The sequence below is a fragment of the Arvicola amphibius genome, chromosome 6 (assembly GCF_903992535.2).
Source record: "Arvicola amphibius chromosome 6, mArvAmp1.2, whole genome shotgun sequence".
Classification (NCBI taxonomy): domain Eukaryota; kingdom Metazoa; phylum Chordata; class Mammalia; order Rodentia; family Cricetidae; genus Arvicola; species Arvicola amphibius.
Genome location: NC_052052.2, coordinates 7,399,496 through 7,425,761, shown reverse-complemented (window position 1 = coordinate 7,425,761; position 26,266 = coordinate 7,399,496). Strand labels below are relative to the sequence as shown.

The following is a 26,266-nucleotide window of genomic DNA, read 5'->3' as shown; positions in this document are numbered from 1 at the left end:
TCCCCTCCGTTCCCACTAAGGGCTTAGAGTGTCCAGGCCCCTTTAGGGCATCTCCCTTGCTGCCACAGAAGAGGGTTCAGAAGGCCATGAGGCTCTGTTGGGTTACCCACTGGGCAGCTACTGATGGAGCTGGGCAGGCTGGCTCACTCAGGTGGTGCCTTCAGAAGGAACCTGGCACTTTGGGGTGGGAGGGCACGAAGAGAGATGTAGGCGATCCCGGCAGTCACTAGGACTCTGGACAGAGGCCACGGGGCCATGCAAGATTGCACTCTGTACTTAGCTTCCGCTGAGTCTACAGAGGGGACCCTCTCTGTGGTCAGCCTTGAGCGTAATAGAAGTGGCACCATGTGCTCATCATGTGTGTCCCAGACAGTCCTTCCTTAAACACGTTACAGATGTGAACACTGGGGTCCAGGACAGAGGAGACATGTATCAGAGGAGAAAGTGTCTGCTTTGGGTTGTTTTCTTTGGAAACCGCCAAAGTCCTAGTGCTGTTTTTTGTCTCGGGAGGTGGCGTATACTAGGAAGGTGAGGACGGAGGCTCCAGGACCTATTCTGGGATCAGAGATGGTCCTCACCTCCTGGTGGAAGAACATAGGCAGGATTCACCATCAGACCCTGTCCCCCACCATGAGTAACTAGGAGGTGAGGTCAGGCTCACCCTGCTTTCTAGTGATGGGGACTGCCTGCCATCTTCCTTACTTGGCTTGCTTTCCTTCAAGGCCTAGAGTGAGGACGACAGCATCCCTCTGTTCCCCAGAGCCACTTCTGTAACGTACTTACTTCCAAAGTGGAGACACCTAGGGAAGGCATTTTATCCTAAGCCTATGACGGGCCCCACGAAGACTCCAGGACACCTCAGGACAGATCTCCCTGCTTTCTTTCTTTGATCCATCAGTCTGTCCATCTCTGCATGCTATCAAGCCATGCTGCATCACTCTCTGTAGAGCAGTAGGAGTGAAGGACCTAGTGCTCACCTTCAAAGACCTGCTCTTGACTGGTGTTGATGAAAAGGCTTCAGGGAAGGGTACAATTAAGGGGCAGCTTCTGTCCAAGGCAAGACTAGCAGGGTCCAGCCCAGCTGAGGAGGTAGCCCTTGCATATTGGGCTCATTGGTCTGGCTCTGACTGCCTCTCATGGAAGGCTCCACAGGGTGTGAGGGATGGGGGTCTAGCTCTGCCCTGCTCCCTACCTCCTGCTGGTCAGGGCAGAGCCAGGAGGTTCAGGTCCCGGTGCCCTCAGCTAAATGGACAGCCCCCAGATGCTGGCCATGGCATGGACCACGAATCGCTGAGGTTTTCCTTTTCTGAGCAGCGCGTTTCCCTAAATTGTCTTTGACTTCGTGCATGGGTAATGAAAGTTTATGCCCTTGTTAGAAGGACAGGCGGCTGGTTCCAGTTAGAACTGGGGCTGTCTCCCTGCCAGCCTCCTCAGCCCCCTCCCCAGGAGGAGAGAGAGCTAGGTATGGTGTGTGTGTTTGCACACACACACACACACACACACACACACACACAAACACACACTCACAGGAACAGCCCCTCCCTCCCTGGTGAATAAGAAGGCTGTTAGGGGAAGGGAGAAGGGACGAAAAAAAGAAAAAAAAAAACATTTCCATATTTGTGTAAGTTGCTTTAAAAGCATTTTATCATGTCATAAAAAAGGGAAAGTACTCTCAGAAATTGATCCTCTCTGCCAGCCCATTGGACAGAAGGACGTTGGGATGTTAATGGCCATCCTGCTCCAGGGTGGCTTATTAAAAAATTTATACATAAATGCTTAAAATTGCATAAATTATTTAAAAAAAACCAACAAAGTAAGCAATTTGAATTCCCTCTTTTCCAACCCTTCACTTGCCCCCCCATCCCAGCCCCTCCTCAGGGCCCTCCAGGTCCCCAGGCTCCTGTTCCCTCCTTGGGGTGTTCCCCCTGTTTTCTCCACTTCCCGCCACACCCCAGACACAGTCTGCCCTGCCTTCCTTAGGGGTTTCCCTGCCTCACCCACAAATTAATGAAACAGCCAGCCCACCACCAAACACTCACATGCACATGCGCTAATAAAAACACCACTAATAATGCCCCAAATCGCGAAATTAAATATTAAGGCCAAAGGAGGCGGACGAGGAGCGGGGCTGCCGCCACCATTGCCGAAGTTGGAGCTGATGAGTGTGTCTCTCGCAGGCGTGGAATGTCACCCACACATCCTGGAGACTGGAGTGGGGAGTTTTATGATGGTTTTTCATTGATTTGTTTCCCCAGCGCAGCTGCCGACCTCTATTGAGGGACAAACATAATCAGCACTGACGCAAATTAGATGGTTATTCGTTTTGAAAATTGACAGAAAAACAATAAAAAAGATGAAATGCTCCCAAATCAATAGATATAATGAAATTCAAATAATCCGAGAGATGAGGTCTCCATGGCAACTGATAATGTGGAAAAGAAAACAATTTAATAAAGGACAGACACACTTTGAAAACAGATTGGGCCCGGGGAGGGGGGCGGGCTGGCGGGCGGAGGGCTGGAGCGCGGGCTGGCGAGTGAAGGATCACTGTCCGTCCCAAGGACACCCGCCATAATTAAGCGAGGCTTTCGGCCCCAGAAAGTGCAGATTCAGGTTTTAATACACAAAATTATTTCAGGAGCAGTGAATCGGAAAGTCGTTTGTAATGACCTTCCTGAGAGGCCCGGGCGCGGGGCATGTTGGAGGCTGGGCGGCCAGGCCGGCTGAGTTATGGCATATTTGTGTTTTTATAGTGCAGAGGGGAGGGGGTGGTGGTGGGGAGGGGGGGGAGAAGGTTAAACAGTATTTACAGCTCAGTTGTTTTCAGAGAGGAAGAGAAATAGAGTTCATGGAGAGATGCAGCGGGCAGGCAGGCGGGTGAGCCAGGGAGGCCTCAGGGCTGCAGGGAGGGGAGATGGGCCCGGCGGGTCTCCCCCTTAGGCTGCGTGACCCGCATCTGCTCCCTAACCATAGAGGATACTCGGAGCTGCCACCCTGCTCCAGTTCCTGGCATGGCTCAGCGAGTAGTGTCTTCTCGGTCTGGGGCCTCAGGGAGGATGGATGGCAGCCTGTGTCCAGGCTACATGGACGCCCAACTGTACCTACTCAGTAAAAGGGGTGGGGCTCCGCTCCAGCTGCCACCAGAAGGTCACCCTTCTTTGCGTGGCACCACGGTCATTCACTTAGACGAGTCTTTCCTCTGCAGCCCAGGGCTGGCGCTCAGTGGCTAAGAACCCACATGAGCGTGTGAGAACCACATAGCCTTCTCTTTGGCATTGCCCCTCTGCCAAATACCTGCCTTGATCTCAGTCTCAGGTTTGCAGAGCTGAGGGCCACAGAAAGGAAAGGGACCACGCCGGTCCTTTCTACAGCCCTCCAGAGCCACTTGCCTGCTGAAGGAATTAAGAAGTCATCCCTGGGAGGCCTGGTATCTCCTTACACCGTCTGCCACCTCACCCCCTCCACCCCGGCCTGGCCTCAGGAACTGTGTTTATGTTCTGTTACCATGATCACGGGGCACTTCCAGAGCCTGGGCCACTCTCTGGGCCCATGTATGTATGTAATGTGACTACATACCATAGAGACATGCACACGTGGAAGTGTGAACATGTGTTTGTGTGTGTGTGGCTACACACACACACAAGCAGGCAGACACAAGTCGGTGTGTATTTGCTCAGTATGTGTTTTAAATCTCCCCTGGGTGGCAACTCTCTTTTTTCTCCCCTTCCTGTTTGGCTGTGACCTGGGGGAGATTGATAGCCCGCCTGCGCGGTGGATGCTAACAGTTCCCCTGATTTATAGAGTTACTTACGCTAAGTGAGGCCACTTAGACGCGTCTGGATAGTAAACCTTTTAACTGAACTAAAAAAAAAAATCATAATAAATAAATAAACAAAGGGGGGCAAGCTAGGGCCCAGTGACCGAGCCCCGCCCATTCCCCAGCTTGGAGGGCCAAGAACCGTAGGGTAGCAGCAGCCATTCCTGCCTCCCACAAACACTCAGAAACCCTTGTGTTTCCAGCCAAGGTTCCAGCCAAGAAGGGACATCCCTCTCCTAGGGGACAGTTTTTGGCTAGGAGAGCTAGAGGAGGGAGCTGTTCCTATGGAGACAGGCTGAGCAGTGGGGGAGGAAGGAAGTGAGAGGCCCATGTCCAGCAACCTTTCTTTGCTTCCACGCTCCCACGTCACTCCTGTGTTCTTTGCCACAGTGATGGCTCTTGTAATCACTTTGGAAATTTGTTCCCACGTCTGCACTGAACAAGCCGCTGTGGTGGAGGAGCCAGGGTGATACAGGAGGAGAACTGCCTATCTTCTTTTCACAACACAAGCCTCCCATTTCAACCCAGGTGCTGGCCTGTGGGCCTTGCACTTCAGTGGTGAGACCTTTGTCTGACAACACCGTCAGATTGGGGCTCCTGGTCTGTGAAGTTTCGGCTCCTCGCGGGTAACCAGGGTAGAAACTCCAAGAGCACACCACCTCGGAGACTCTGGGTGTACTCCGTTTGGAGAGCTGTGGGAGGCGTGTGTAGGGTTTCAGCCTGTGGCCTTGGACGTCTTAGCCTGGAGGGAGACAGAATGGCCTCATTTGGAAATGGGGACTGCACAAGTGACATAGCGGGATGTGAGGAGACCACCAGCATGTGTGCCAAAGCTTAGTCACCCGCGTAGACAAGGTGCTCAGAGGATGTCACCTGCTATGTGACTCTCGATACTGCGGGCCAGGACAGTTGCCAGGGTGGCCCAGCAGTGCCCATGGCTCCTGAGCTGCTTCTGGCCGAAGGCAGGCAAGGCCCCATACACACCCACCCCAGAGGACTAGCTGCTGGCCCCTGCCTCCCCACCTCCTGATATACAGCGGGCATTAGGCTGCCCAAAGGGGATACTGCATCCTTAGGAAGAAATATGTTCTCATTTTTCTTAAACACCGTTTCCACTGAGTGAAATGTTTAGAAGGGACGCGCAGGGAGAACTTTATTTCCTACCAGGGAGTTCAGAGCCACCAAGCAGAGCCCATAAAGCACCAGAGCCCGGTGGCTGACAGGCAGCCTGGCCACGAAATACATTACTCATGGGGGGTGGAGGCAGGGGGCTGCCAGGCCTGCCCAGCCCCATGGGACTGCCCCCACCCCAGCAGGATCAGCAACTCCAAGACCCAGGGCCATAAGGCAGTAGGCATCGAGTGTGTACTGTTGTGTTCAGGCTGCCCGTGAGAGAGGGGCTGGCTGGACCAGATGAGGAGGGAGCAATTCTTCTAACTGCCTTTGGTCTTCACTTCATGGTCAGGGAGGCTAGGGCACATGGGGCCCAGGTGCAGCCCTCTGAGCCCCCCTCTCTCACTGAAGCTGGCAGGAGCTCTGGCCTTCCCAGCCTTCGGAGGAGTGATGAGATTCATGCCATATCGGGCCCTTCTCCCGAGGCCCTCCCTTCATTCGATTTCTGAAGCTGGCTGATTTGAATATTTATAAATATCAGTAAATTATTTATTGTAGCAATCTGCTGCACCATTTTATCCATCGCAGTTAACACTTTAGGGGGCTCCAAGTTATGGGAACAGGAAGTGAGGTTGAAGAGAAGATGGCATAGGAGACGGAAGAAGCCCCTGCAGGGAAGCCTGGGCCGTTTCAAGCCCCAGCCTCAGTGGCTCTTGAGAGCCTGTGTTCATGCTCTGGGGTGTCTACCGCTCTAGGATCAACTTCCTTCTCCAACAAATGGGATCATCATGGTGCCTGCTCACTGCTCTTAAGGGCTTCAGTGAGTCCCCGCTTGAATGGTAGACAGTTGTGCCTCTCTTTACCCAACCCCTGCGGGTTCTGCTTTTTACTTGGATGGCTGCTACAGGCAGGATGGCGTGAGGGGTTGAGTTTCAAGCCCTCATAAGGAGAGCTGGGACCCAGGGAGCTTAGAGGTGGCAACTCCAAGCCTCCTGTCTTGTCCTTTCCCCCTACTTCCCTGGGCCAAATAAGCTTTCCATGCCCTAGTATCTTGATTGAGATGCCTGTTGCCCCTCTTGGGCTCAACATCCTTTTCCCAGTCCTTGCTTGTCAGGTTCTGTGCTTGGCACAGAAAGATCCCACCTTGCACTTCTACAGTGCTTCTCCAGGGAGAAATCTGGCCTAGGCTCGGAGCTCACAGTGGGAAGAGCCAGGCTGTGCACTCAGGGCTCTGACCCCAATGCCAGGCCATAGTCTATAGTGTGCACTTCCTAGTGATTGCCCTGCTGGTGCAGAGCTGCTGGGATCAGCCACAGGCTGCCAGGAATGGGATGGACGCTTCCAGGTCCTCCCCTTTACCTGTCTTCGCTGCCACTCCTAAGTCTGCCTGTCTCTGGGTGGGCAGAACAGGAGCCCCCTGCTTCCCACCCTCCAGTCCAAGCCTGCCTCCTGGGCAGTATTGTTCCCAGAGGAAGTGTCCAGTGTAAATAGAACAGCGGGCAGGCTAGTGGCGGGAAGGAGATGAAAGGGGCAATGACAGGACCGGGGACGGATGGCTTCCTTCCATTGAGGCTTGGCCATGGCGTTTATATTTTAGGGAAGAAAGTCAGAGGAATGTTTACATGGACAGGAGTCTGGGGTCAGACCAGTGTGTGGGGGGGTTAATCTGTAGGTTCCAAGGCCTTGATGGAGGGGCTAGTTGAAGGTTCATGGGGACCGGAAGGCCGGCAGGCAGCTCAACTCTCAGCCTCAAACATAAAGCCCCTTCCTGCAGCCCCAGCCTCACACACACGGTGCGGGCTCTTCTGCCTACAAGCCTTTCCTTTGCCTGTGCCTCTCTGTCCCTGTGTCATGGGCTTAGATACCTCCTACCTCTCCACCTCCACCCTTGGGACCATCCGTAGAGTCAGGGGGAGGGCAACATCTGGAAGGCAGGTGGTCTGGGGCAGAGCAGCAGCTGGAGGGCAGGTGTAGAGGGAGTTGGCTAGAGCAAAGGGGCCTGGGGTGGGGGTGGGCCCTGAGCACACAGCTGCACTGCAGCTGGTGGGGGCCCAGGCAGAGACTCGGCATGAAGCCGAGATAGAGAGAGGGTGGGTTGTGCCGGGTGGGCCGAAGTTCAGGGAGGCTCCAGGATGGGTGGAGACCCGAGGAGGGGCTGTTGCCAGCAGCAAGTGCAGCCCTGAGAGCTTGTGCTTCCCTCTTCCTTGGGATAAATATTTATAGATTCATTTGCCGTCTGCCATACACACTTGGCTGCTTAGCTCCTGGTAAAAATAGTGCAGGCTCCTCTACTCTGCCTGCCTCTTCCCATCCAAGACAGGGGACAGAGGGGTCCAGGTGAGGCCTGCTACCCTGTGGAAAGCAATGCACTATCATAGAGCCTAGTGGCCTGCCCAGAGGCTGAGTGGGGTGGGGCGTGAATGTGAGCCCTGTCACTGAGTTTCAGGAAGGACCCACGGGTGGGTGTTCTGAATGTCTGTTGGCCAGCACAGACGTGGTGCTGTGGGCAAACATGAATGGAGTGGGCATTGGCTTGGGCAGGAGCCAAAGGCCCCGAAACTCTGACTCCTGAATGAGGAACACGGAACAAGACTGAGCAGACCTTTCCATAGCATGGAATAGGCTGGCATTACCCTGTCCCTTCTGGGCCAAGCAGAGCCATACGTATCAGCAGCCAATGACAAGGAAGGGTCTGGGGCCACGGGGCATTTGAAGGGGTGGTGAATCCGCACGCACAAGTCGAAGCAGCTATCTTTGTGTGGCATGGGGCCTCTAGGCAGACACAGATGTAGCCACAGGTGGGCTCTCAGGGTACAGGTTCTCATGGTATTTGATCATCATGGGTCACAACCCTGAGCAGAGCCCTTCGCCTAGCCTTCTGACCCATGTGGGACATGCCAGATTCCCTGGAAAGAACTGTGGAGAGTAGATGGGGGCTCTGTGTGCAGAGGTATTGTGAGTGGAGACCCTTCCGTATGACCACTGACCTGTGTCTGGCCACACCACGAGATCTGGCACAGGCTAGGACCTCACTGCCTGCATGGTGGACAGCTGACAGATGGATGTGTGGGTTACGATGTGTATGTGTATCTGCGCTTGTTAGTCTTCCTGGCCGGTGTGCTCCTGAGACCCTGGGAGGCCTGACGAGGGCAGAGGGCAGGCTAAGCCGTGCAGGGGGATGGCCACTACTGTAGTAGCCATCCAGTCTCTCCGGCAGCTCAGTGGCTGTCGTCAGAGATGAAGCACAGGACCGTAGCTTCCACTGGCCCTGTATGTCCTCAATGAGGTCCCAGCATGTCTTCTGGGTTTAGAAGTAGATTTCCAGGGCTACAAGAGCTGAAGGGAAGAAGGGGGTCCTAAGACAAGAGGAGTGGCCACAGAAGGGTTATGAGGAGCTGTGTCCCGGTAACCCTGACTGAGGTTTGTGGGAAGCAAGCAGCAATAGGAAATGGCCAGACTTCATGTGGGGTTGGGGATGTGGAAAGCAGAGAAGACTGATGGGGAGGGGAGACCTTGGAGAGGTCCCGAGTGGCCAAGGGGAAGAGCCCTGCCGTACAGTGAGCAGAAATCGGAACTAGGGACGGGGGGGGGGGGGGGGGGGCAGAGCCAGAGCCCTGACCTGGCAGATCTGCCAGAGAATAAGGTGCTCAAGTGGGGAAGATGCCAGCCAATTGCTGCCGGGTCAGCAAGGCAGGAGGTTGGCACAGGTTGGAAGCTGGCTGCAGCTGACTCTTCCCCAGGGACCCGTGGTGAGGTGGAGCAGTCAGAGGCACAGCCAAGCTGCCAGCAGCGCAACACTGGCCCTTGCCAGCCTTGCCTCATACCAACCCCTTCACCTGCCCATGCCTTCATTTCCTGTGTTAAATAAAGGGCATGCCACCTCACAGAGGGGCTATTTCAGGCCAGGCAAGCCTAGGAAATTCTTTCAGGAATCGGGCGCTGGAACTCTTGTGTTCGAAGAGTCATTGGTCCTTTTATCCTGAACCACCTCCCTTGTGTCGGGTGCTGTGTTTGGTTGTACCGGTAGGGCAGCTGCGAGGCCAGCCCTGGAACACTCGGGCTAACACAGGCGATAGGCATAGGCCAGGTGGTCTCAGGCAATTTGACAGAACTGTGGTCAGTCGAGGGGGGATGGAGAACTACTTTGGGGGTGGCTGTGCTTGGTGTACGGGCCTCTCACCTCTGTACTCCCCTCCTATCCCTGCAGCTGAAGGCACCCGGTGCACCGACCCACCCGCAGGCAAGCCTCCAATGGCAGCCAAGCGCAAAGGCGGCCTGAAACTCAACGCCATTTGTGCCAAGCTGAGCCGACAGGTGGTCGTGGAGAAGGGAGCAGAGGCTGGCTCCCAAGCTGAAGGTAGCCCACTACGTCCCCGGGACAAAGAGCGCAGTGGCCCCGAGTCTGGAGTTACCCGGGCTCCCCGGAGTGAAGAAGACAAGAGACGGGCAGTGATTGAGAAATGGGTCAATGGGGAATACAGCGAAGAGCCTGCACCCACACCAGTGTTGGGGCGCATTGCCCGTGAGGGCCTGGAGCTGCCCCCAGAGGGCGTCTACATGGTCCAGCCGCAGGGCTGCAGTGATGAAGAAGACCACGCAGAGGAGCCCTCGAAGGACAGCGGTGTACTGGAGGAGAAGGACTCAGATGGTACGGCTGCAAAAGATGACAGCGGCCCGAGCGCCAAGCAGGCTTCAGGTGTGTGGCTGGCCGCGGGAGAAGGGAGGATGAAGGCCAGAGAGGCCCAGCAGGCCAAGGTGGTGTATCCAGGGAATTGTTACTTGTTCATCCTGACACCAGTACCTTATCCAACCCAGCAAGAATTGGAGAGACCGGGTCGGGGAGAGGCAGAATGGAATTGGCAGCTTCCTGAGTGTGAACAGGTCTTGGGGAGCTGCTAACAGGGGGGCTTTGAGAGGATGGGGGGCAGGCGGGAGTGCACACATAGACTCAATAGATGAGTGAGCAGAAGGTGGGCACGTAAGGGACGGCACATACCTGCACAGGGATGAGCCTGTCTGGGCCCACGGTGTGGGGGACCGATGGGGCAGTGTCAATGGTACCATGAACAGCACATGCTCTCATCTCTCTTCTCTTGGTAACTTAATGAGATGTCTAGAAAGGGCTTTGTGCTCCCACCCTACTCCGTCTCCTTCCCTGTGTCCCATCCTGCCCTCTGAAGCAGAATGTCTCAGAGCCGCAAAGCCCAGCCAGGAGAGCCCCTCAACATGCAGCTACCCTGGACATGCTCCCCTGACTGACCTGTTTCCCACAAGACAGCAGGGGCCTGGCTTCATCAGTGTCTCCTTGTCCTTAGGACACAGCCGCCTTCTCTGCTTCTGCTCCAGAGGAGGGCTGGCCTGGCATTTCAGACAGGAGAGGGGTCTCCTCTTGGATTGGAGCCCTGGGACCTGGGGCCTTGGCTCTAGTCCCCATTCTCCTTCCTAAGCTTATTCCTAGAGCCCTGCGCCTCCCCTGCCTGCTCCCCTGTCCCCTTCCCCCTGCAGCGAGGGGCGCATCTCTTCCCTGTGCGGGGAGCCCTGCTCAGCCACATAATTATGCATATAAGATATAAACAGAGCTGTTTAATTATCCTTCGCCACATCAGTGACAGAGTAATTAACAAACATTGCAAGATCAATGAGGAAAAGTGTGACCTTCAGTTTCCTCTGATAGGAAAAGCCCTTGCTGTTGCCAGACACAAGGTGATTGTGCTGGGCCTGAGGAGAAGAGGGGAAGCAGCAAGGGCTGCTGTCCCTCAACACCCTCCTCCCACACCCTGCCCCACCCATGGCCAGGGCCATCAAGTAGTGTCCTCGGACTTCTTCCCCTCCTCCCAGGACCTGGGAACTGTGCAGGCAGAAGTAGGGGTGTGGACTCTTGTGACTGCTGCCCCCAGGCCTCTGACCTGGCCCCCTCTCAACCCTGAACACCGAGTTTTTAGCCCAAGCCTCATCTGCCCACCATGGGTTTGGCTCCCCAGGACTTTGGCTGTTTGTGGGACCCCTGCTGGCCCCCTCCCTGTTCAATGCTGCCTGCCCTTCAGAGCCTTCTGTTTCTCTGCCATATATAGTGAGGCCTCAGCTGCCTCTAGCTATTTTTAGCCCTTTTTCCTGGTCCCTGAACCACTTCATCCAGCGATCAGAGCCCACTCCCAGGCCAGCCCCCAACCTGTGTGTCTGGAGCTTGGACTTGTGCTGACCCATCGACTTGCCAAGGCAATTCACTCTAAGCTCCTTGAGTTACTCTGGGTGTCAGGGGAATGTCTGAGTGTCCTCTTCTGTGTCTAGTGGGGTCCCACTGTCCCCCATGATGGTTCAGAGCCCCTCCTTTCACATCCTGCTGGGATATCTCTCCTGCTAGGGTATGCTGCTCCATCAGCTCCCCTTCTGGTTTCTGGGGAGCTCTGAGACTCCTAGAGCTGGCAGGATTGGAGGGAGCCAGGTGTCTCCTCTGGTCATACCTTCCCTTGGCTGTGTTCTCATGGACTCTAACCCGGGCCCTGGTTGTTTTGAGTGTGCTCAGGTGGGGAGAACATAAGAGAAGGTAAAACATGGGAGTCTCTGGGCTGTCCCATCTCTCTTTCCTGTGTGTGTCTGACCTGGATGCTGGAATAGCCACAGTAGGTGCACAGCAGGAGTTGGGTGGAGAAATGAATGAGCTTGTGTACGTTGGGGACTGTCCATGTGCTGCGGTGACAGACTGTATGCGGCAGAGGCAATATGAGGGGCTCACTTCCTCCAACCCTGCTGAGGCTTGTCCCAGGGCCCTGGGTGTGGGGGTTGGGGGATTGTATGTGTATCTGTAAAATTGGGGAAAGTATCTAGGGATATGAATTTAGTGTGTAGATAAATATGGGTACATTATTATGGATATGTGTGTAATATGAGAGACTGTGTCTGTGAATGTATATATGTGTTGTACACATGTGTGTGTGTCCTTATATGACGGAGAGAGAGACAGGAAGGGAGAGGGGAAGGGAGAGTCTCAGAGTGCTGGATATGGATGGTGGGAAGGATGGACACTCTTTCCTCAGTCCTGTTACTGGGATCCAGCAGGGCTGTTATTGTCAGTCTCCCAGGTGAGCCACCCTTATATGTGAGCAGAAGAGCTGCAAGGTGACCAGGAGGCTTGAAGGACTTGTCCTTGACGCAGATTCTGGCTGGAGTGAGGGTGGTAGACACTGATTAGTCTGAGTGGGCACGTTGACATAGTCCCTGCCTGTTATTGGGGGAAAGCTTGAGGCGGTTGGTCAAGAGATCGGATTCTGAGGCATCTCAGGCCACATCCCTCATCTGCCCAAGAGCTCCTCCAGCCAGGCAGACCGCAGCTACCCACTCACAGTGGCTCCCTCTACTTTGGGGTCCCTCTTATCTGTCTAGTCGGTTGCTCCCCAACCCTACCTGTTCTGTTCCTCGTGACCCCTACCTCAGGAGGCAGGTCAGGAGCTTGCCTTAACTTCCAGTAAAATGGCTTCTCTTTCATATTAGGCCAAGGCGAGAGAGTGGAGACATTTATGAAACTTTGTTTAATGTACTGAAAAGCCATCGGCCAGAACATTTAGGAAATTGATTTTCCTGGCATTGATGAACTCGTTTTATTTTACCCCAGTATTAATTACTTTTTTTTAAAACAAATTAATTTAAGAGTCGTAAAACCTAACAAGTGAGCCAAATGTCCATAGATCATGTCCTGCTCCGCCCCTCCCCACACTGGTCCCCTCCCTCCTTGGGCGGGGGCTCAAGGTAGAGAGGCTTCTCGTCTCTTTTCTCTCCTGCTCCCTCCCAGAAATGACACACACCCCTTTTTTCCCCCCATAGGAGAAACCTCCTCTCTGAGGGACTATGCCGCCTCCACCATGACCGAGTTTCTGGGCATGTTCGGCTATGACGACCAGAACACTAGGGATGAGCTGGCCAGGAAGCTCAGCTTCGAGAAGCTGCATGCAGGCTCCACCCCCGAGGCGGCTGCCTCTTCCATGTTGCCCACCTCTGAGGATACTCTCAGCAAGCGGGCACGTTTCTCCAAATACGAGGAATATATCCGTAAACTCAAGGCTGGCGAGCAACTTCCCTGGCCAGCCCATGGCAGCAAGGCCGAGGACCGGGCAGGCAAGGAGGTGGTGGGCCCGTTGCCCAGCCTACGGCTACCCAGCAACACCACCCACCTGGAAACCAAGGCCACCATCCTGCCACTGCCATCACACAGCAGTGTCCAGATGCAGAACTTGGTAGCCCGTGCTTCCAAGTATGACTTCTTCATCCACAAACTGAAGACGGGTGAGAACCTGAGGCCTCAGAACGGAAGCACATACAAGAAACCATCCAAGTATGACCTGGAAAACGTCAAGTACCTGCACCTCTTCAAACCCGGGGAGGGCAGCCCAGACATGGGCGGGGCCATTGCCTTCAAGACAGGCAAGGTGGGGCGCCCCTCCAAGTACGACGTTCGGGGCATCCAGAAACCAGGCCCTACCAAGGTTCCGCCCACCCCCAGCCTGGTTTCTACGCCCCTCGCCAGTGTGCCCAGCACCCCCAGCGCCCCTGGGCCGGGACCTGAGCCACCTGCCTCCCTGTCCTTCAACACTCCCGAGTACCTGAAGTCAACCTTTTCCAAAACAGACTCCATCACCACAGGAACTGTCTCCACTGTCAAGTAAGGATCCCTCCTCTCCCTGGCCCCCACTGCCAGCGTGAACCCTGGGGCCAGACCGGATAGGGAGGTCTCCCTCCTTCCCTGCAAAGCTTACTGTGGTGGGCACAGCCACCTGTGCAGCTCAGATCGCCTTGTATGTACACACACACACACACACACACACACACACACACACAAAACATCATTGCTCTTGTGCCCTCATCCGGTGCTCTTGCGTTGACCTTTGACCTGCATATGACACATTTACCGTGTGCCCCTACACTGTCACATACCCTCTGTGCGTTCCTCATTCACTAGCCTCCTTTGCCATGACCTGTTCCCTCTGCCACAAGGGCTGCATGCAGGCTGCAGTTGGTAGAAACCACTCACTCTGGGGTGGAGGTGGGGGCTGGAGTCCAAGGGGGGTGGCCTTGGCTTCTGCTTCAGAGCCTGGTCCATGGAAAAGACAGGAAGTTAGGTGGAGGTTAGGTATCCCGTAACCCAGGGATAGAGGACTAGCCTGGATGATAAAACAATGGGTCTTGTAAGGCCAAATGATACCCTTCCCTCAAGCTGTTTCCTCTGCTGTAGCAGCATGGGGCCTACAGGTCCTGGAGGCTGTGAACTGGGCAGATCTTGTCTGTAGCCTTTGGTTCGAGGGTGTGGAAGTAAATACCCCACTCCGCACCTGTGTCTGGTACTGTCCTCCTCCTCCGTACCCTCTCTGCTGCTTGGCGTTTCTCCTCGGCCATTACCCCACTTATTTTCATTGTCTGCTGGGGGCCTCAGGCCCTGGCTTCCCTCCAGGCTAACTGTAGGCCTGGCTAGGCCCTGCAACCCCACCTGCTCGGGGTAGCACACTCCTGTCAGAGGTGGGCTAACCGAGCTGCTCTGGGCTTCTACCGACACACCTTTTCAGTACCGCCTTGAGTGCCTCAGAATGATACAGGGCCCAGGAGAGAGGAACCAGGGCCCAGGGCAGGGAGCTGCCCATCAGATGCTCCTGGGGCCTGAGGCCACCCCCATCCGCTAATCGGCTGTGCCCTGTGTGTCTTACCAGGAACGGATTGCCCACAGATAAACCAGCTGTCACCGAAGATGTAAACATTTACCAGAAATATATTGCCAGGTAGGCCCCTGGGGAGGAGCCTGTGGACAGAGGTTGTGGGGTGGGGGGAGCCAGGAATGCCCAAGGACTGTGGGACCATCTATGTATTAGCTCATCCCTAAAGCCAAGAGGCTGCCTTCTCCACATTTCTTTTCTCTCTGTCTCTAACCGCTCAAGAGAGGCTGCTCCGGGGGTCTACCTTAGACCCTCCCTTTTGTGGTACCGCAGACCACATAGCCCTTAGGCAACTTACAAGCTAAGTAGGGCTGCCACAGGTGAGTAGGGGGCCCCTGTGCAGCTGACCTGGGTCCTGCCGTCATGTGGAGCCTTGGATAGAGTGCGGATTCCAGGAGAGCTACTGGGGTTGAGGCAGCCATTCTCCTCCTGCCATGACCTGCTGGGATCCCAGGACTGAGGCTAGGGGGCATTCTGATGAAGCCAGACTTAGATTCATCCTGAAGGAGGCAGGGTTGGCGATGAAGATCCGTCTCCACACAATCCCCAAATTGAGGCTCTTGAGGGACATGTGGCAGGGGTCATGCCCTGGCGGCATCTGTCTTCCTCTGGTCTTCCATGTTCTTCCTCACCCTCCACTCTTTATTGTTATCACTGTCATTACTATTAGTGCCTCAGCAGATGGCCCTTTTGGCAGCTTCCATTGAAATACTTATTGCCGGTGGCTTTCCCTGTACAGTGGGGCTCCCCACCCCCTCATAGAGTGCGTCACCCACGGAAGGGAACAGGCTTGCCGGGCAAAGTGCCTTTCCCAGGGCCGTCATGGCTGGCTTTCCCCAGAATGGCTGGCCCTGTCTGCCCACACCCTAGCACGTCCAGCCCCAGAGAAGGGCCATCCAGTGGCCGGCGGTCCAGGCCTCCCGGCAGTGCGCTTGGCTGGAAAGTGAGCTCCCTGCCGCGGGAAGCCAGACAGATGCCGGGCTTTAAAAATTCATAACTCTGGACTGTTTCAAGTGTCAGGAAAAGCCCAGAACAGAGAGAGAGAGAGCCTTCAACACCTCTTAGAACATCCCAGGGTTGGCTCAGCCAGGGGCCCCTCCCTGGTCAGAGCTGGCGTGGTGGCGGTGAGGGCTGGTCAGGCCACTGCTTGCCAAAGCGCAGGGCTCTAGGTCCCCTCTCTGCTCTGTCTTACTCTGACCCGAGTTCCGACCTCTGCTCCATCTGGCGCTCCTTCCAGGCAGGTTGCTGGCAGTCAGACAACTTGGTAGGCCTGGTACTCCTGACAGGGGCCAGTTACTGCCTCTGGCTTTCCTGTACTCGGCCACTTCACCCTTGACCCTCTGTATTTCCACCCAGGCCCTCTCAACCTCAGGGCATTTTTAGGGCCTAGGCAGAAACAGCTGTTCAGACCTGGGTTCTAGAAGAGGCCTTTCAGGGACTGGCATCCCAAGATGGGTCTGACCCTCTCACCTCTCTTCAGGTTCTCAGGGAGTCAACACTGTGGCCACATCCATTGCGCCTACCAGTACCGAGAGCACTATCACTGCCTGGACCCGGAGTGCAACTACCAGGTACGGGCGGCACGCCGCTCACGCGCCAGCATAGACTCTTGCTGGAAGTAGGCAGGGGCGGAAGGGTCCTCCATGGGCTGTCTGGGTTTCACGTGGGTATGCAGAGAGCGCAGACCAGCGGTCTGCGTCCCCCGGCTCCTGAGCCCCAAGTTCACTGTCTTTCCAGACCTTCCAAGGGTTGGTCTTACTGCTTCATTTTCAAGACGAAACGCTGAGATCACGTGCTCAGGGCTGCTGGCAAGTACAGAGCTGGTGAAGAGGTAGCGCTAGGCCATCTGCACAGGCTGCACCCTCTGTCCTGCCTGATGAGCCTGCGCACTGAGCACTAGGTAGAACCCTGGCCTTCAAGGCTAGCCCAGCGTCTCTACACTCCTGGGTGTGGCTATTGGGAGAGGTCAGGGAAGGAGTTCCTGAGACTTTGGAATCATTCCCACCAAGGGCCAGTATGCCGGGAACTGGCTGGGCAGTCTGGGCTGCCTTGACCCTAAGTAGGGTTATTTATAGGGTGACCCGAGGGCCTTGGGGCCAGCCCTGGTCCAAGCACTCTTGGCACATGGACTGGGGGCACAGGCTTCTGCCAACTTGGTGCTCTTTCCTGGCAGAGGTTCACAAGTAAGCAGGACGTGATCCGACATTACAACATGCACAAGAAGCGCGACAACTCCCTGCAGCATGGCTTCATGCGCTTCAGCCCGCTGGATGACTGCAGTGTCTACTACCACGGCTGCCACCTCAATGGGAAGAGCACCCACTACCACTGCATGCAGGTGCCTGCTGCTTCTGGAACCAGGGACAGGACTGCCCCAGAAGTCAGGGGCCTCATTGGCCAGGACTCTCCTTTTCTCCCGGTCCAGGATAGGGGTGCCTGGCGAGTAGAGTCCCAGAAGCTCAGATATCGGCAGACTCTGGTGGCCAGGGTGGGGCCTTCCCTGTTGCCATACTTGGTGTGGGGGAAATTCAGTGAGCTGTTTATATAGACCGACATTTTTTTGGGCTTTAACACCAAGAGCAGCATTGCAAATGATTCCTGCAGAGGTTTTTGTTTAATTCTTTGTTTTAATGCCACACTGAGTCTGGGCTTTTTCAAGGTGTCAAGGCCAGGAGGAGCGACTTTGGGTTGCAAATAGCAGCCTGCATGCCTCCCCCGTATTTGTCAGGGGTTGTTAAGGCCTCTGTGTAACAACCTGGTGTGAGGAGGGGGGGCCACCCTCTGGGCCTGAGATGGTGCAGACACTGGCACAGGCCAGCCTTCAAGGGTGTTCGGAGACACTGCTTTTTACTCAATATGGCAACATTGCCTGCCTGGCCCAGCTGCAGTGGGTGGGAGGGCCCCGTGCCCAGGAGCCATCCACTAAGGAAGTCCCATAGCTAAAGGTGACCTCCAGGGTCCAGCCCTTGTCCAATCCTAAAACTCTAGTGATAGAGCCACCACCTAGGACCCCAAACCTCATTTCTCCAGAAGTTCGGACCCTCATCTGGGCCTGAAAGTATACTGAATCCAAAGACGGCCCGATACTCTGCAGACAGATCCCGGTCACTCCTGGGGAATGCTGGAGGGTCACTGGAGGGTTTTTTTGCTTCAGAGCCTGGGTTAACCTGAGGAGTGTGAGGTTTGGAGGTGCCGAGTTCCCCTGAGCAGAGCCACGTGGCTCTGGCTTCAGCTACCACACTGAGCTCAGTTGTCCTGGGAGGACCCGGGCTTGCATCCTCTAACCATGGTCCGACCTGTGCAGGTGGGATGCAACAAGGTGTACACGAGCACCTCAGATGTGATGACCCATGAGAACTTCCACAAGAAGAACACCCAGCTCATCAACGATGGCTTCCAGCGCTTCCGAGCCACCGAGGACTGCGGCACAGCTGACTGCCAGTTCTACGGGCAGAAGACCACGCACTTCCACTGCAGGTGAGTGACCGGCACAAGCAGGGATGCAGGCCATGGATCGCCAGGGTCCGGATCCTCCTGGGAGTGGAGGCCGAAGTCTTCCCCAAGGGGGAGGGGGCGTTCTTCCCAGAGCATGGAACAATCAGGGCAGGGCCTCCCTTGGTTCCACGAGACCCCATGTCAGTCTCCTCGTGTCCCATGCAGGCGCCCCGGCTGCACATTCACCTTCAAGAACAAGTGTGACATCGAGAAGCACAAGAGCTACCACATCAAGGACGACGCCTACGCCAAGGACGGCTTCAAGAAGTTCTACAAGTACGAGGAGTGCAAATATGAGGGCTGTGTGTACAGCAAGGCCACCAACCACTTCCACTGCATCCGCGCAGGCTGTGGCTTCACCTTCACCTCCACCAGCCAGATGACCTCACACAAGCGCAAGCACGAGCGCAGACACATCCGCTCCTCGGGCGCCTTGGGGCTGCCAGCCTCGCTGCTGGGCACCAAGGACACGGAACACGAGGAATCCAGCAACGATGACCTCGTGGACTTCTCCGCCCTGAGCAGCAAGAACTCCAGTCTGAGCGCCTCCCCCACCAGTCAGCAATCTTCCGCGTCCCTGGCCGCCGCCGCGTCTGCCACCACCACTGAGGCTGGACCCAGCGCCACGAAGCCTTCCAATAGCAAGATGGCCGGCCTGCTGCCCCAGGGCCTGTCTGGTTCCATTCCCCTAGCATTGGCCCTCTCCAACTCAGGCCTCCCCACAACCGCACCCTACTTCCCTCTCCTTCCTGGCCGCGGGAGCACCTCACTGCCTGTGGGATCTCCAGGGCTCCTGGGAGCCATGCCCTCTGTGGCCACAACATCAGCAACCCCTGACATGCCAGCTCTGGTGGCTTCTGGAGCTGGAGACTCAGCCCCCGCGGCTGCCACCTCTCTCCCGGTGCCCCCTGCCTCCATCATGGAAAGGATCTCTGCGAGCAAAGGCCTCATCTCACCCATGATGGCTAGACTGGCTGCGGCCGCCCTCAAGCCCTCTGCCACCTTTGACCCAGGTGAGCAGGCTGGGCCCTGCCCGGTGGGCAGGCACACTTGGAGACTGGCAAGCCCCAGTACTCAGACTGAAGAGCACAGGGGAGGCTGGGCAGGCTGTCGGCCAGGTCCATGCACCTGCGCCTCCCACCCAGCAGCTCTCTCTCTTTGCCTGGTCTCTGTCTCCGTCCTGTTTATTTTCTCTTTGGGAGTCCCTCACTTTGGCCACACAATCAAGGACTTTATGCCTTTGCTTTTCTATATGCAGAGCTGGTTAATAGTCCCTGTCTCTGCATGCTAGGGTGTCCTACCGGCTCCGTCACCAATGAGTCCCTGAGCAGAGCTACCTCAGGCCCCCTCTTTTCTTGGTCTCCTCTAGCTGTGGAACATGAGCCCAGGGGATGGGTATTCGCATTCCACACCTGGTCAGCTGCCCCAGGCCAGGAGATGACACTCCACTTTCTCCCTTGTCCCCCTTTTTCTGACTCCTCACTCCTTCCCTTCCTTTTCTTTGGAAGGCTGTTTTTATTTTTATTTTTGTTGTTGGTGTGTTTCCCCTGCCCCTCCCCCTCAGAGGATACCCAGTGCTGTTTGGATTCCTGGAAAGAGTTCAGCTCCCATCTGGGATACAGCTGCTTTCACTGCGTCCACAACCCCTAGTGCTTGCCCAGAGTAACCTGCTGGCTGCTTACGGAGCTGGATGTTGAGGACAGAGCCTCACCCTGTGAAGCTGTTGGGGCTGGGGCAGATCTGCCCCCAGGCACATCCTCAGCAGCCTGACTGTCCAGTCTTCACGCTCTGCTCCCATCCAAAACCATCTCAGAATCAGCCAAGATTGAGGGTCCCTTCCACCCATGTGAGGCTCTGATCCAGCCTCTTGAGGATGTTAGTTGGGAACTGGACCTGGGCTTTTGCTCTGGAACCTAGGGTAGGTGACTTAGGGAGCTAGTGTAGTGTGGACTCCCAAGGGCTGGAAGTTCCCTTGATTCCCAGTGAGAGGCTATTCATAGCCCAATCTGGAGCCCCTGTCTTCCACTCCAGTGTGGGAGGAGTCTTGCTATAGCTACATTCCTCCAGCCAGGGGCCTGCAGGTAGAGCCACAGGAAACCGCAACTGACAGCCGGGTCACTTCTTTTTCCCTAGAAAAATTCCTCCCCCTCATCCCCCTAAAAACAAAGGTCAGGCAAAGGGGAGGGGAGCTGTTTCCCCTTATTTTTAATAAAATGTCACTCGCTGTCTGTGGAGCAGCTCTCTGTAAACTGCCGTGCCTTGGGGCAAATGAATATTTCAGTCACTTGGGGATCGTGGAGCAAGGCTCACCGGACACTGTCCTGTCAGCAGCTTCCTTTGCCCCTGCCCCGCCAGCCTCTCGTGGCCTCTTCCCGCCAAGCTCCCCCTTATCCCGAGCCAGGCATCCAGGGAGGGCCTGGAGTTTCTGCCCTGGACAGCTTGACAGACTGACGAGGTCACATAGATTGAACCACCCTGATTGGCTGTCAGACTTGAATAGCCCTGACACAGCAGATGCCCTCCTCAGGCATGCTCAGTGCAGACAGGGTTGTCGCCTCGGCAACAGTGGGCAGGGACTACAGAGGGGCCGCTCCCAGTCCAGATCTGCCACTTTCCCTCAGCATTAACAGAGTCTTTAATAAAAGCTTAGGCGGCAGCCCCACAAATCGACTATGACAGTTGGCAGAGGAAATGAAGGGCCCCTGTCCCCGCCCAGGCCCCCTCCCCAGCCTCCCATCCTCCTCCTCCAGGAGGCCCTAAGCCAGGACAACTTTGACATAATTTTGCAATAATTATCACTTGAAGAATTGCCACACGGGTACACGTCGCAAGTGATCATGTCAGTGGAAAGAATCGCTGACCAGCAGCTAGTTCTCGGGGGGGGGGGGGATCCCCGCCCCCCGCCTACTCGGCCCACGGCCCTTCCTTTGGGGCAGGGGGTTGGGGGCACCAGAGTTTGTGTCTGTGTGAAACCTGAGCCCCTCTGATCCCATCTTCCCTCCCCTCCCCTGCAGGAAGTGGGCAGCAGCCCACCCCCAGCAAGTTCACCCAGGCCCAGGTGAAGCAGGAACCTGGTGACAGTGCTGGCACCCCAGGCCCCCACGAGGCCTCCCAAGACCGCAGTCTAGACCTGACTGTGAAGGAGCCCAGGTGAGGCAAGGCCAGCGAAGCCCTGCTGGCCTGGGCCCAAGAGAGGTGGCCTGGGCCTGTGTTCTCAGCTGGCCCTGGGGACCTGGGCTCACCCTGTCCAGGGTTTATGCTGCCATTGAGCCTGGGCTGGCTGACTGGGAGGGAAGGGCCTCTGGGCCTGGCCCCATGGATGTCTGAGTTGAAGCCCCTTGGTTTGTGTGTTCTAGTAATGAATCAAATGGCCATGCAGTCCCGGCAAATTCATCTCTTTTATCCTCGCTTATGAATAAGGTAAGAACCATCCATCACACGCCTCCCATTCCCCCACCCAGAGAAATTAAAGCCGTGCTGGGGGGCTGGGGGGATGTGTTTGTTTTTTAATGTTTTCCCTCTAATAAGATGAGTTTGTACCATTTAAATTTTGAGGCCATTTTTCATCGAATATAATTTCGGAGCCACTGCCTACAAATTAATTTAATGAACTGGCTGAAGAAATATATTTCAGCCCCTGACACCTTCTTTTCCCTTCGGATGGAGGGCTCCAAAAGCTTTTCCGGAACCCTCTAACTTCTCTGGCCCTCAGTTATTAATGTTATTTATTTATTTTATGTATTTTTGTTTGTTTAAAAAGGGGGTGGGGGAGGGGAGACCAAAGTGGAAGCGAAGCATCAATTCCCACTTTTCGGCTTGAGTAATGGTCTCGGACGCCTTCCGGAGAGGTCGCTCCAGAACATTTATTTTAAATAATGCAGGGTCTTTGTAAATTATACATCATCTCAAATATATTTCCCCCTTCACATGATAAATTTGACTGCAGCAAGATTAATTTGGTTACTGTACACAAGTGACTGGGTTGAAGAGGGAGCTGGGTCTGGGCTGGACCTCATGCGGTGGGTGGGTTCCAGCTGGGCACCATCGGGGCAGCAGCACCAGCTTTGATGCCCTGTTGCCTGCCCTCTTCTGGTTGCTCTCTTGCTGTCCTCTACCCTCCTCTGGTCACTGCCCCTGCTCCCTCACATTCCTTCCTCAGAAGCCTACAGGTTCCCTCCCACTTTAACAGTTGCAGCGGACCTGCTTGCTCTTACCCCACAAGTCTGCCTTACCCTCTTATGGGTGGCTTTTGTTTCCAAGAAACTCCTAGCCTTCCCCTCCCCCTGCCAATCCCTCCTCCTGCATTTCTTTTGAATACCCTTTGGAAGAACAACCAGGGAGCAGCAAAGTCTAGGGAGGGATGGGCTGCAGCGTGCACCCTGAGCCTTGGCCTCGGCTTGAATGATGGCTTCAGCAGCGGCCCCCCCAGGGGACCAGAGCCATAGTCTTTCTGATGGGCCAGACTCCTCCCTAGCGAAGGCCCAAGGGGTATGTGTGTTCTCTGCTCCCAGCACACGGGGCTCAGGCACTGTCCGTCCTGGGGTTCCCCCAGCTCCAAGCTCACCTCTGTCCTTACAGATGTCTCAGGGCAACCCCAGCCTCGGTAACTTGCTGAACATCAAGACAGAAGTGGAGGGGAGTCCTGCTGTGGAGCCCTCACCTTTCCTGGGCAAGGCCGTGAAGGCGCTAGTTCAGGAGAGGCTGGCGGAGCCCTGGAAGGTGTATCTCCGCAGGTGAGGGCTCTCCAGAGAGCGTGTGAGGGGTGGGGGCGGAAGGTCTTGCTGTCGCCCACCCTGGTGGCCAGGGCCCCACCTCTGACAGAGGCCCTCCAATGACTAGGTTTGGTACCAAGGACTTCTGTGATGCCCAGTGCGACTTCCTCCACAAGTCCCATTTCCACTGCGTGGTGGAGGAGTGTGGTGCGCTTTTCAGCACCCTGGACGGGGCCATCAAGCATGCCAAGTGAGTGAGGGGTCTGGGGGTTGGAGAGGGTGGGGGTGACCCTTAAAACAGCCCATCCTCCCTGAGCTCTGGGCCTCTAGTCACCCTCTAAGCAATATCCCAGTGTAGTTGTCTCCAGGCCTCAGACCTCCCAAGGAAGGGGACAGGCTTCCCTCCCTCCTGCACATGGCACCTGCCAGACCTAGTGCCCCCCCACCCCGCAACCCTGCACAGGTGCCAGTGAAGAGCGTTTAGAAAGGTCAGAGCCCAGCTAGAAAGGCTTGATTTGGATCCAGGGCGGGGCTCCTGGAGGAAGGCCTTTGCAGCACCATGCGAGACCGAATGAATTGCAGCGACTTTGTGATCTCCACAGAGCTAAAAAGCAACGGCAACCAGCGCTGCCTGTAACAGTACCCCCGTACCTCTCTAGACCCCAGACCCCGTGTCAGACTTTCCTGCTGTGCTAGAGCCTAGCAAACACTGAGTCCTTTTCCCTGGGACTCTCAGAGTGTCCTCTTGAAGGGAGGGGCCTGATGAGGCAGGCCTGTTCTCTCACACAGGGCCATAGTGTAGGGAGGAGCTCAGGATACAAATCATCGGTAGAGAGATGGGGTTAGGGTCTAGCCCAGGTTCAGAATGACAGTGGGACCCAACAATTTGTTTTCAAGTTTCTCTGCTCAGGTAAGGTCATGGGAGGCCTCCCAGAATCTCTGGTGGGAATGAGGTGGAGATACTAGGCTCCTGATACTAGGGTCACATGAGGTGACAAGCATGCGTAGACAGGGAAGGGCTGACCTGGCACTGGGGCCTCTTGATTGATGTCCTGAGACACTTTCTTCTGCCTCTCTTAGCTTCCACTTCCGGACGGAGGGAGGAGCAGCAAAGGGAACTACAGAGACTTCCTTCCCAGCCTCTGCAGCTGAGACCAAACCTCCCTTGGCGCCCTCGTCCCCGCCAGCACCCCCTGGCACCATGATCCCTGGATCTTCTTTGGAAGGGCCTGCTCCCAGCCCAGCCTCCGTGCCCTCCACCCCTACCCTGCTCGCCTGGAAGCAGCTGGCTTCCACCATACCCCAGATGCCTCCGATCCCCTCATCGGTGCCTCACCTGCCCACTTCGCCCCTGGCGACGACGTCTCTAGAGAGCGCCAAGCCTCAGGTCAAACCCGGGTTCCTCCAGTTCCAGGACAAGTGAGTCCCTCTGTGAGCCAGCACCTGTCCCTGTGTCTTGGGAGTGGGTGTAGCCAGGGCAACAAGGAGACCCTGCTCCTCGCCCTTCAGAGTTACACTGCAGTCCCCAGCCTCTGGGACTTAGCCATCCAGCTGTACACCTGTACTAAGCACCCAGTGGGTGGGGGATGAGCGTGTAAGTGGCCTTAACTCCAGTGGTCCAGGGGGATCCTGCAAGGACTGGCTGGGGTGAGCTAGGTTCAGGGTTCCTCAGGAAATGTCCTGGTCCTCAAAAAGGCTATGTTCCCTCTGGGCCACCTCGCTTCCGACTCTGTGGTGCATACTCAGATTGAGTCAGTAAGGCGTGGAAGTCATGGGTGGGAACAGGACCTAGGCCCCTCCAGACCCTCCCAGTGGTCAGGGGTGGAAGGGACCTTCTTCACTTAATGGTGGTGGCTTCTTGCGGCGAGAACGGTGACTTTGTATCATAAAGTGTGTGGCTTCCTGTTCTCAATAAAAAGTAATAAATTGGATTATTTATACCACCTGAGTAACAGCTGTCCTCCCTCTCTGAGCACCTGGGGCGGGGCCCATGGCATGGAAGGGTGCAGTGTTTTTTGTCCTTTTCCTGTCCCCTGTATCCCCCGACCCCCTTCCCTGATGTGGCGAGCTTTCTTAGTTTCCTGAACTTGGCCGGAGTGCCCACCGTAGGTCCAGTCTCTGGAGACCACATCTCCCCACAGCCCCCTGTAGCCCGGGGACTCCCAGCCATGGCTGTACCTCCCTGGCGTTCAACCCTCATAGACACCAGTGGGTGGCCCAGCTCTTCCCCCCTCGTGGACACCTCCGCTGGCCCCTAGCCCATCCCAGGTTCCCAGGTTCTCCGGGCAAAAGGGTGCTGTAAGCCCCAGTTGACCCTGGGATGTCCCGGCAGCTGTGAGCCTTAGCAGGAACTGACACCAGGCACATGTTACCACTTGCTCACACCCCACAGAAGTGGCACTTCCTGGTAGGACTACCCACCCATCTGCAGTCTGTCAGTCAGCCGCCTCCGCGGCAGTGCCATGTCTTACCAGCCAAGCTCTTTCTGGCATCCAGCCAGGACTGGCAGCACTATCCATTACTTTTATGCCCAAGAAGTTATTGCAATCTTATCTCTAATCCTGAGGTGTGGCCTTGGAAACTACATGTCCCAGCATGCACTGCTCTGAGCACCCTACATAGGGCAATCCCCATGTACCAGGCAAGAGTTCCCAAAAGGAGACAGGGATGCATGCTGGGATCTGTAGTCTCTAGCTGAATCATTCCATTGAGCGGGAAGGTGACCCCCTGCATTCCCCTTGATTACACCCCTGGTGACTGAGGAGGGAACCCTGACAAACCAAGTGAGGACATTAGCGGGAGGGCTTGGGATGCCAATGACCTTCTGGGCTGTGGTTTCCTTGTAGCGATCCATGCCTGGCGACGGACTGCAAGTATGCCAGCAAGTTCCACTTCCACTGTCTCTTCGGGAACTGCAAGTACGTCTGCAAGACCTCGGGCAAGGCCGAGTCCCACTGCTTGGACCACATCAACCCCAGCAACAGCCTGGTGAACGTGCGGGATCAGTTTGCTTACTACTCTCTGCAGTGTCTGTGTCCCAACCAGGTCAGTGAGGCGGGCGGGGGAGGCCCAGGGCCTAGGCCCAGCTCCTCCTGGCAGAGGCTCCACTTTTCACACCGTTTTTCAGTTGGCCTGCAGCAGACCCTGGAAAGGACACTCACTGCCTGGCCCCGGAGCCCCTAGAGGCTCCTGGGCAGGGGTCCAGACTGATGCTCCATTGGTGAGGGTTGTCATTTCAGGCCTAACTCCCAGTGGTGACCAAATGCTATCTCGGCCACTGTGTGTCTGACATCATTCATGCTCATCCTGGAAATAGCTACGTCCCCTTTCCCCAGAGGCCTAGACTTTTAAAATAGGCTCATTGGATAAAGAAATAGAACAGTCCATGCCTAGACAGAAAGGACAGCTCGGGTTCACTTCAAAGGCCGAGTCCC

The 26,266-nt window shown here is 55.9% G+C and overlaps 1 protein-coding gene across 1 annotated transcript in view; it reads left to right on the top strand.

The window, feature by feature from the left end:
* Positions 1-26,266, top strand: part of Casz1 (castor zinc finger 1) — a 49,807-nt gene that overhangs the window by 17,624 nt on the left and 5,917 nt on the right. Inside the window, exons 3-15 of the mRNA XM_038334508.1 lie at positions 9,138-9,626; positions 12,749-13,583; positions 14,623-14,691; positions 16,106-16,196; positions 16,799-16,963; positions 17,930-18,102; positions 18,286-19,133; positions 21,135-21,270; positions 21,477-21,540; positions 22,699-22,853; positions 22,960-23,082; positions 23,913-24,251; positions 25,679-25,877. Coding sequence (XP_038190436.1) covers positions 9,138-9,626; positions 12,749-13,583; positions 14,623-14,691; positions 16,106-16,196; positions 16,799-16,963; positions 17,930-18,102; positions 18,286-19,133; positions 21,135-21,270; positions 21,477-21,540; positions 22,699-22,853; positions 22,960-23,082; positions 23,913-24,251; positions 25,679-25,877 — 3,686 coding nt within the window. The remainder of the gene's footprint in view (positions 1-9,137; positions 9,627-12,748; positions 13,584-14,622; positions 14,692-16,105; positions 16,197-16,798; positions 16,964-17,929; positions 18,103-18,285; positions 19,134-21,134; positions 21,271-21,476; positions 21,541-22,698; positions 22,854-22,959; positions 23,083-23,912; positions 24,252-25,678; positions 25,878-26,266) is intronic.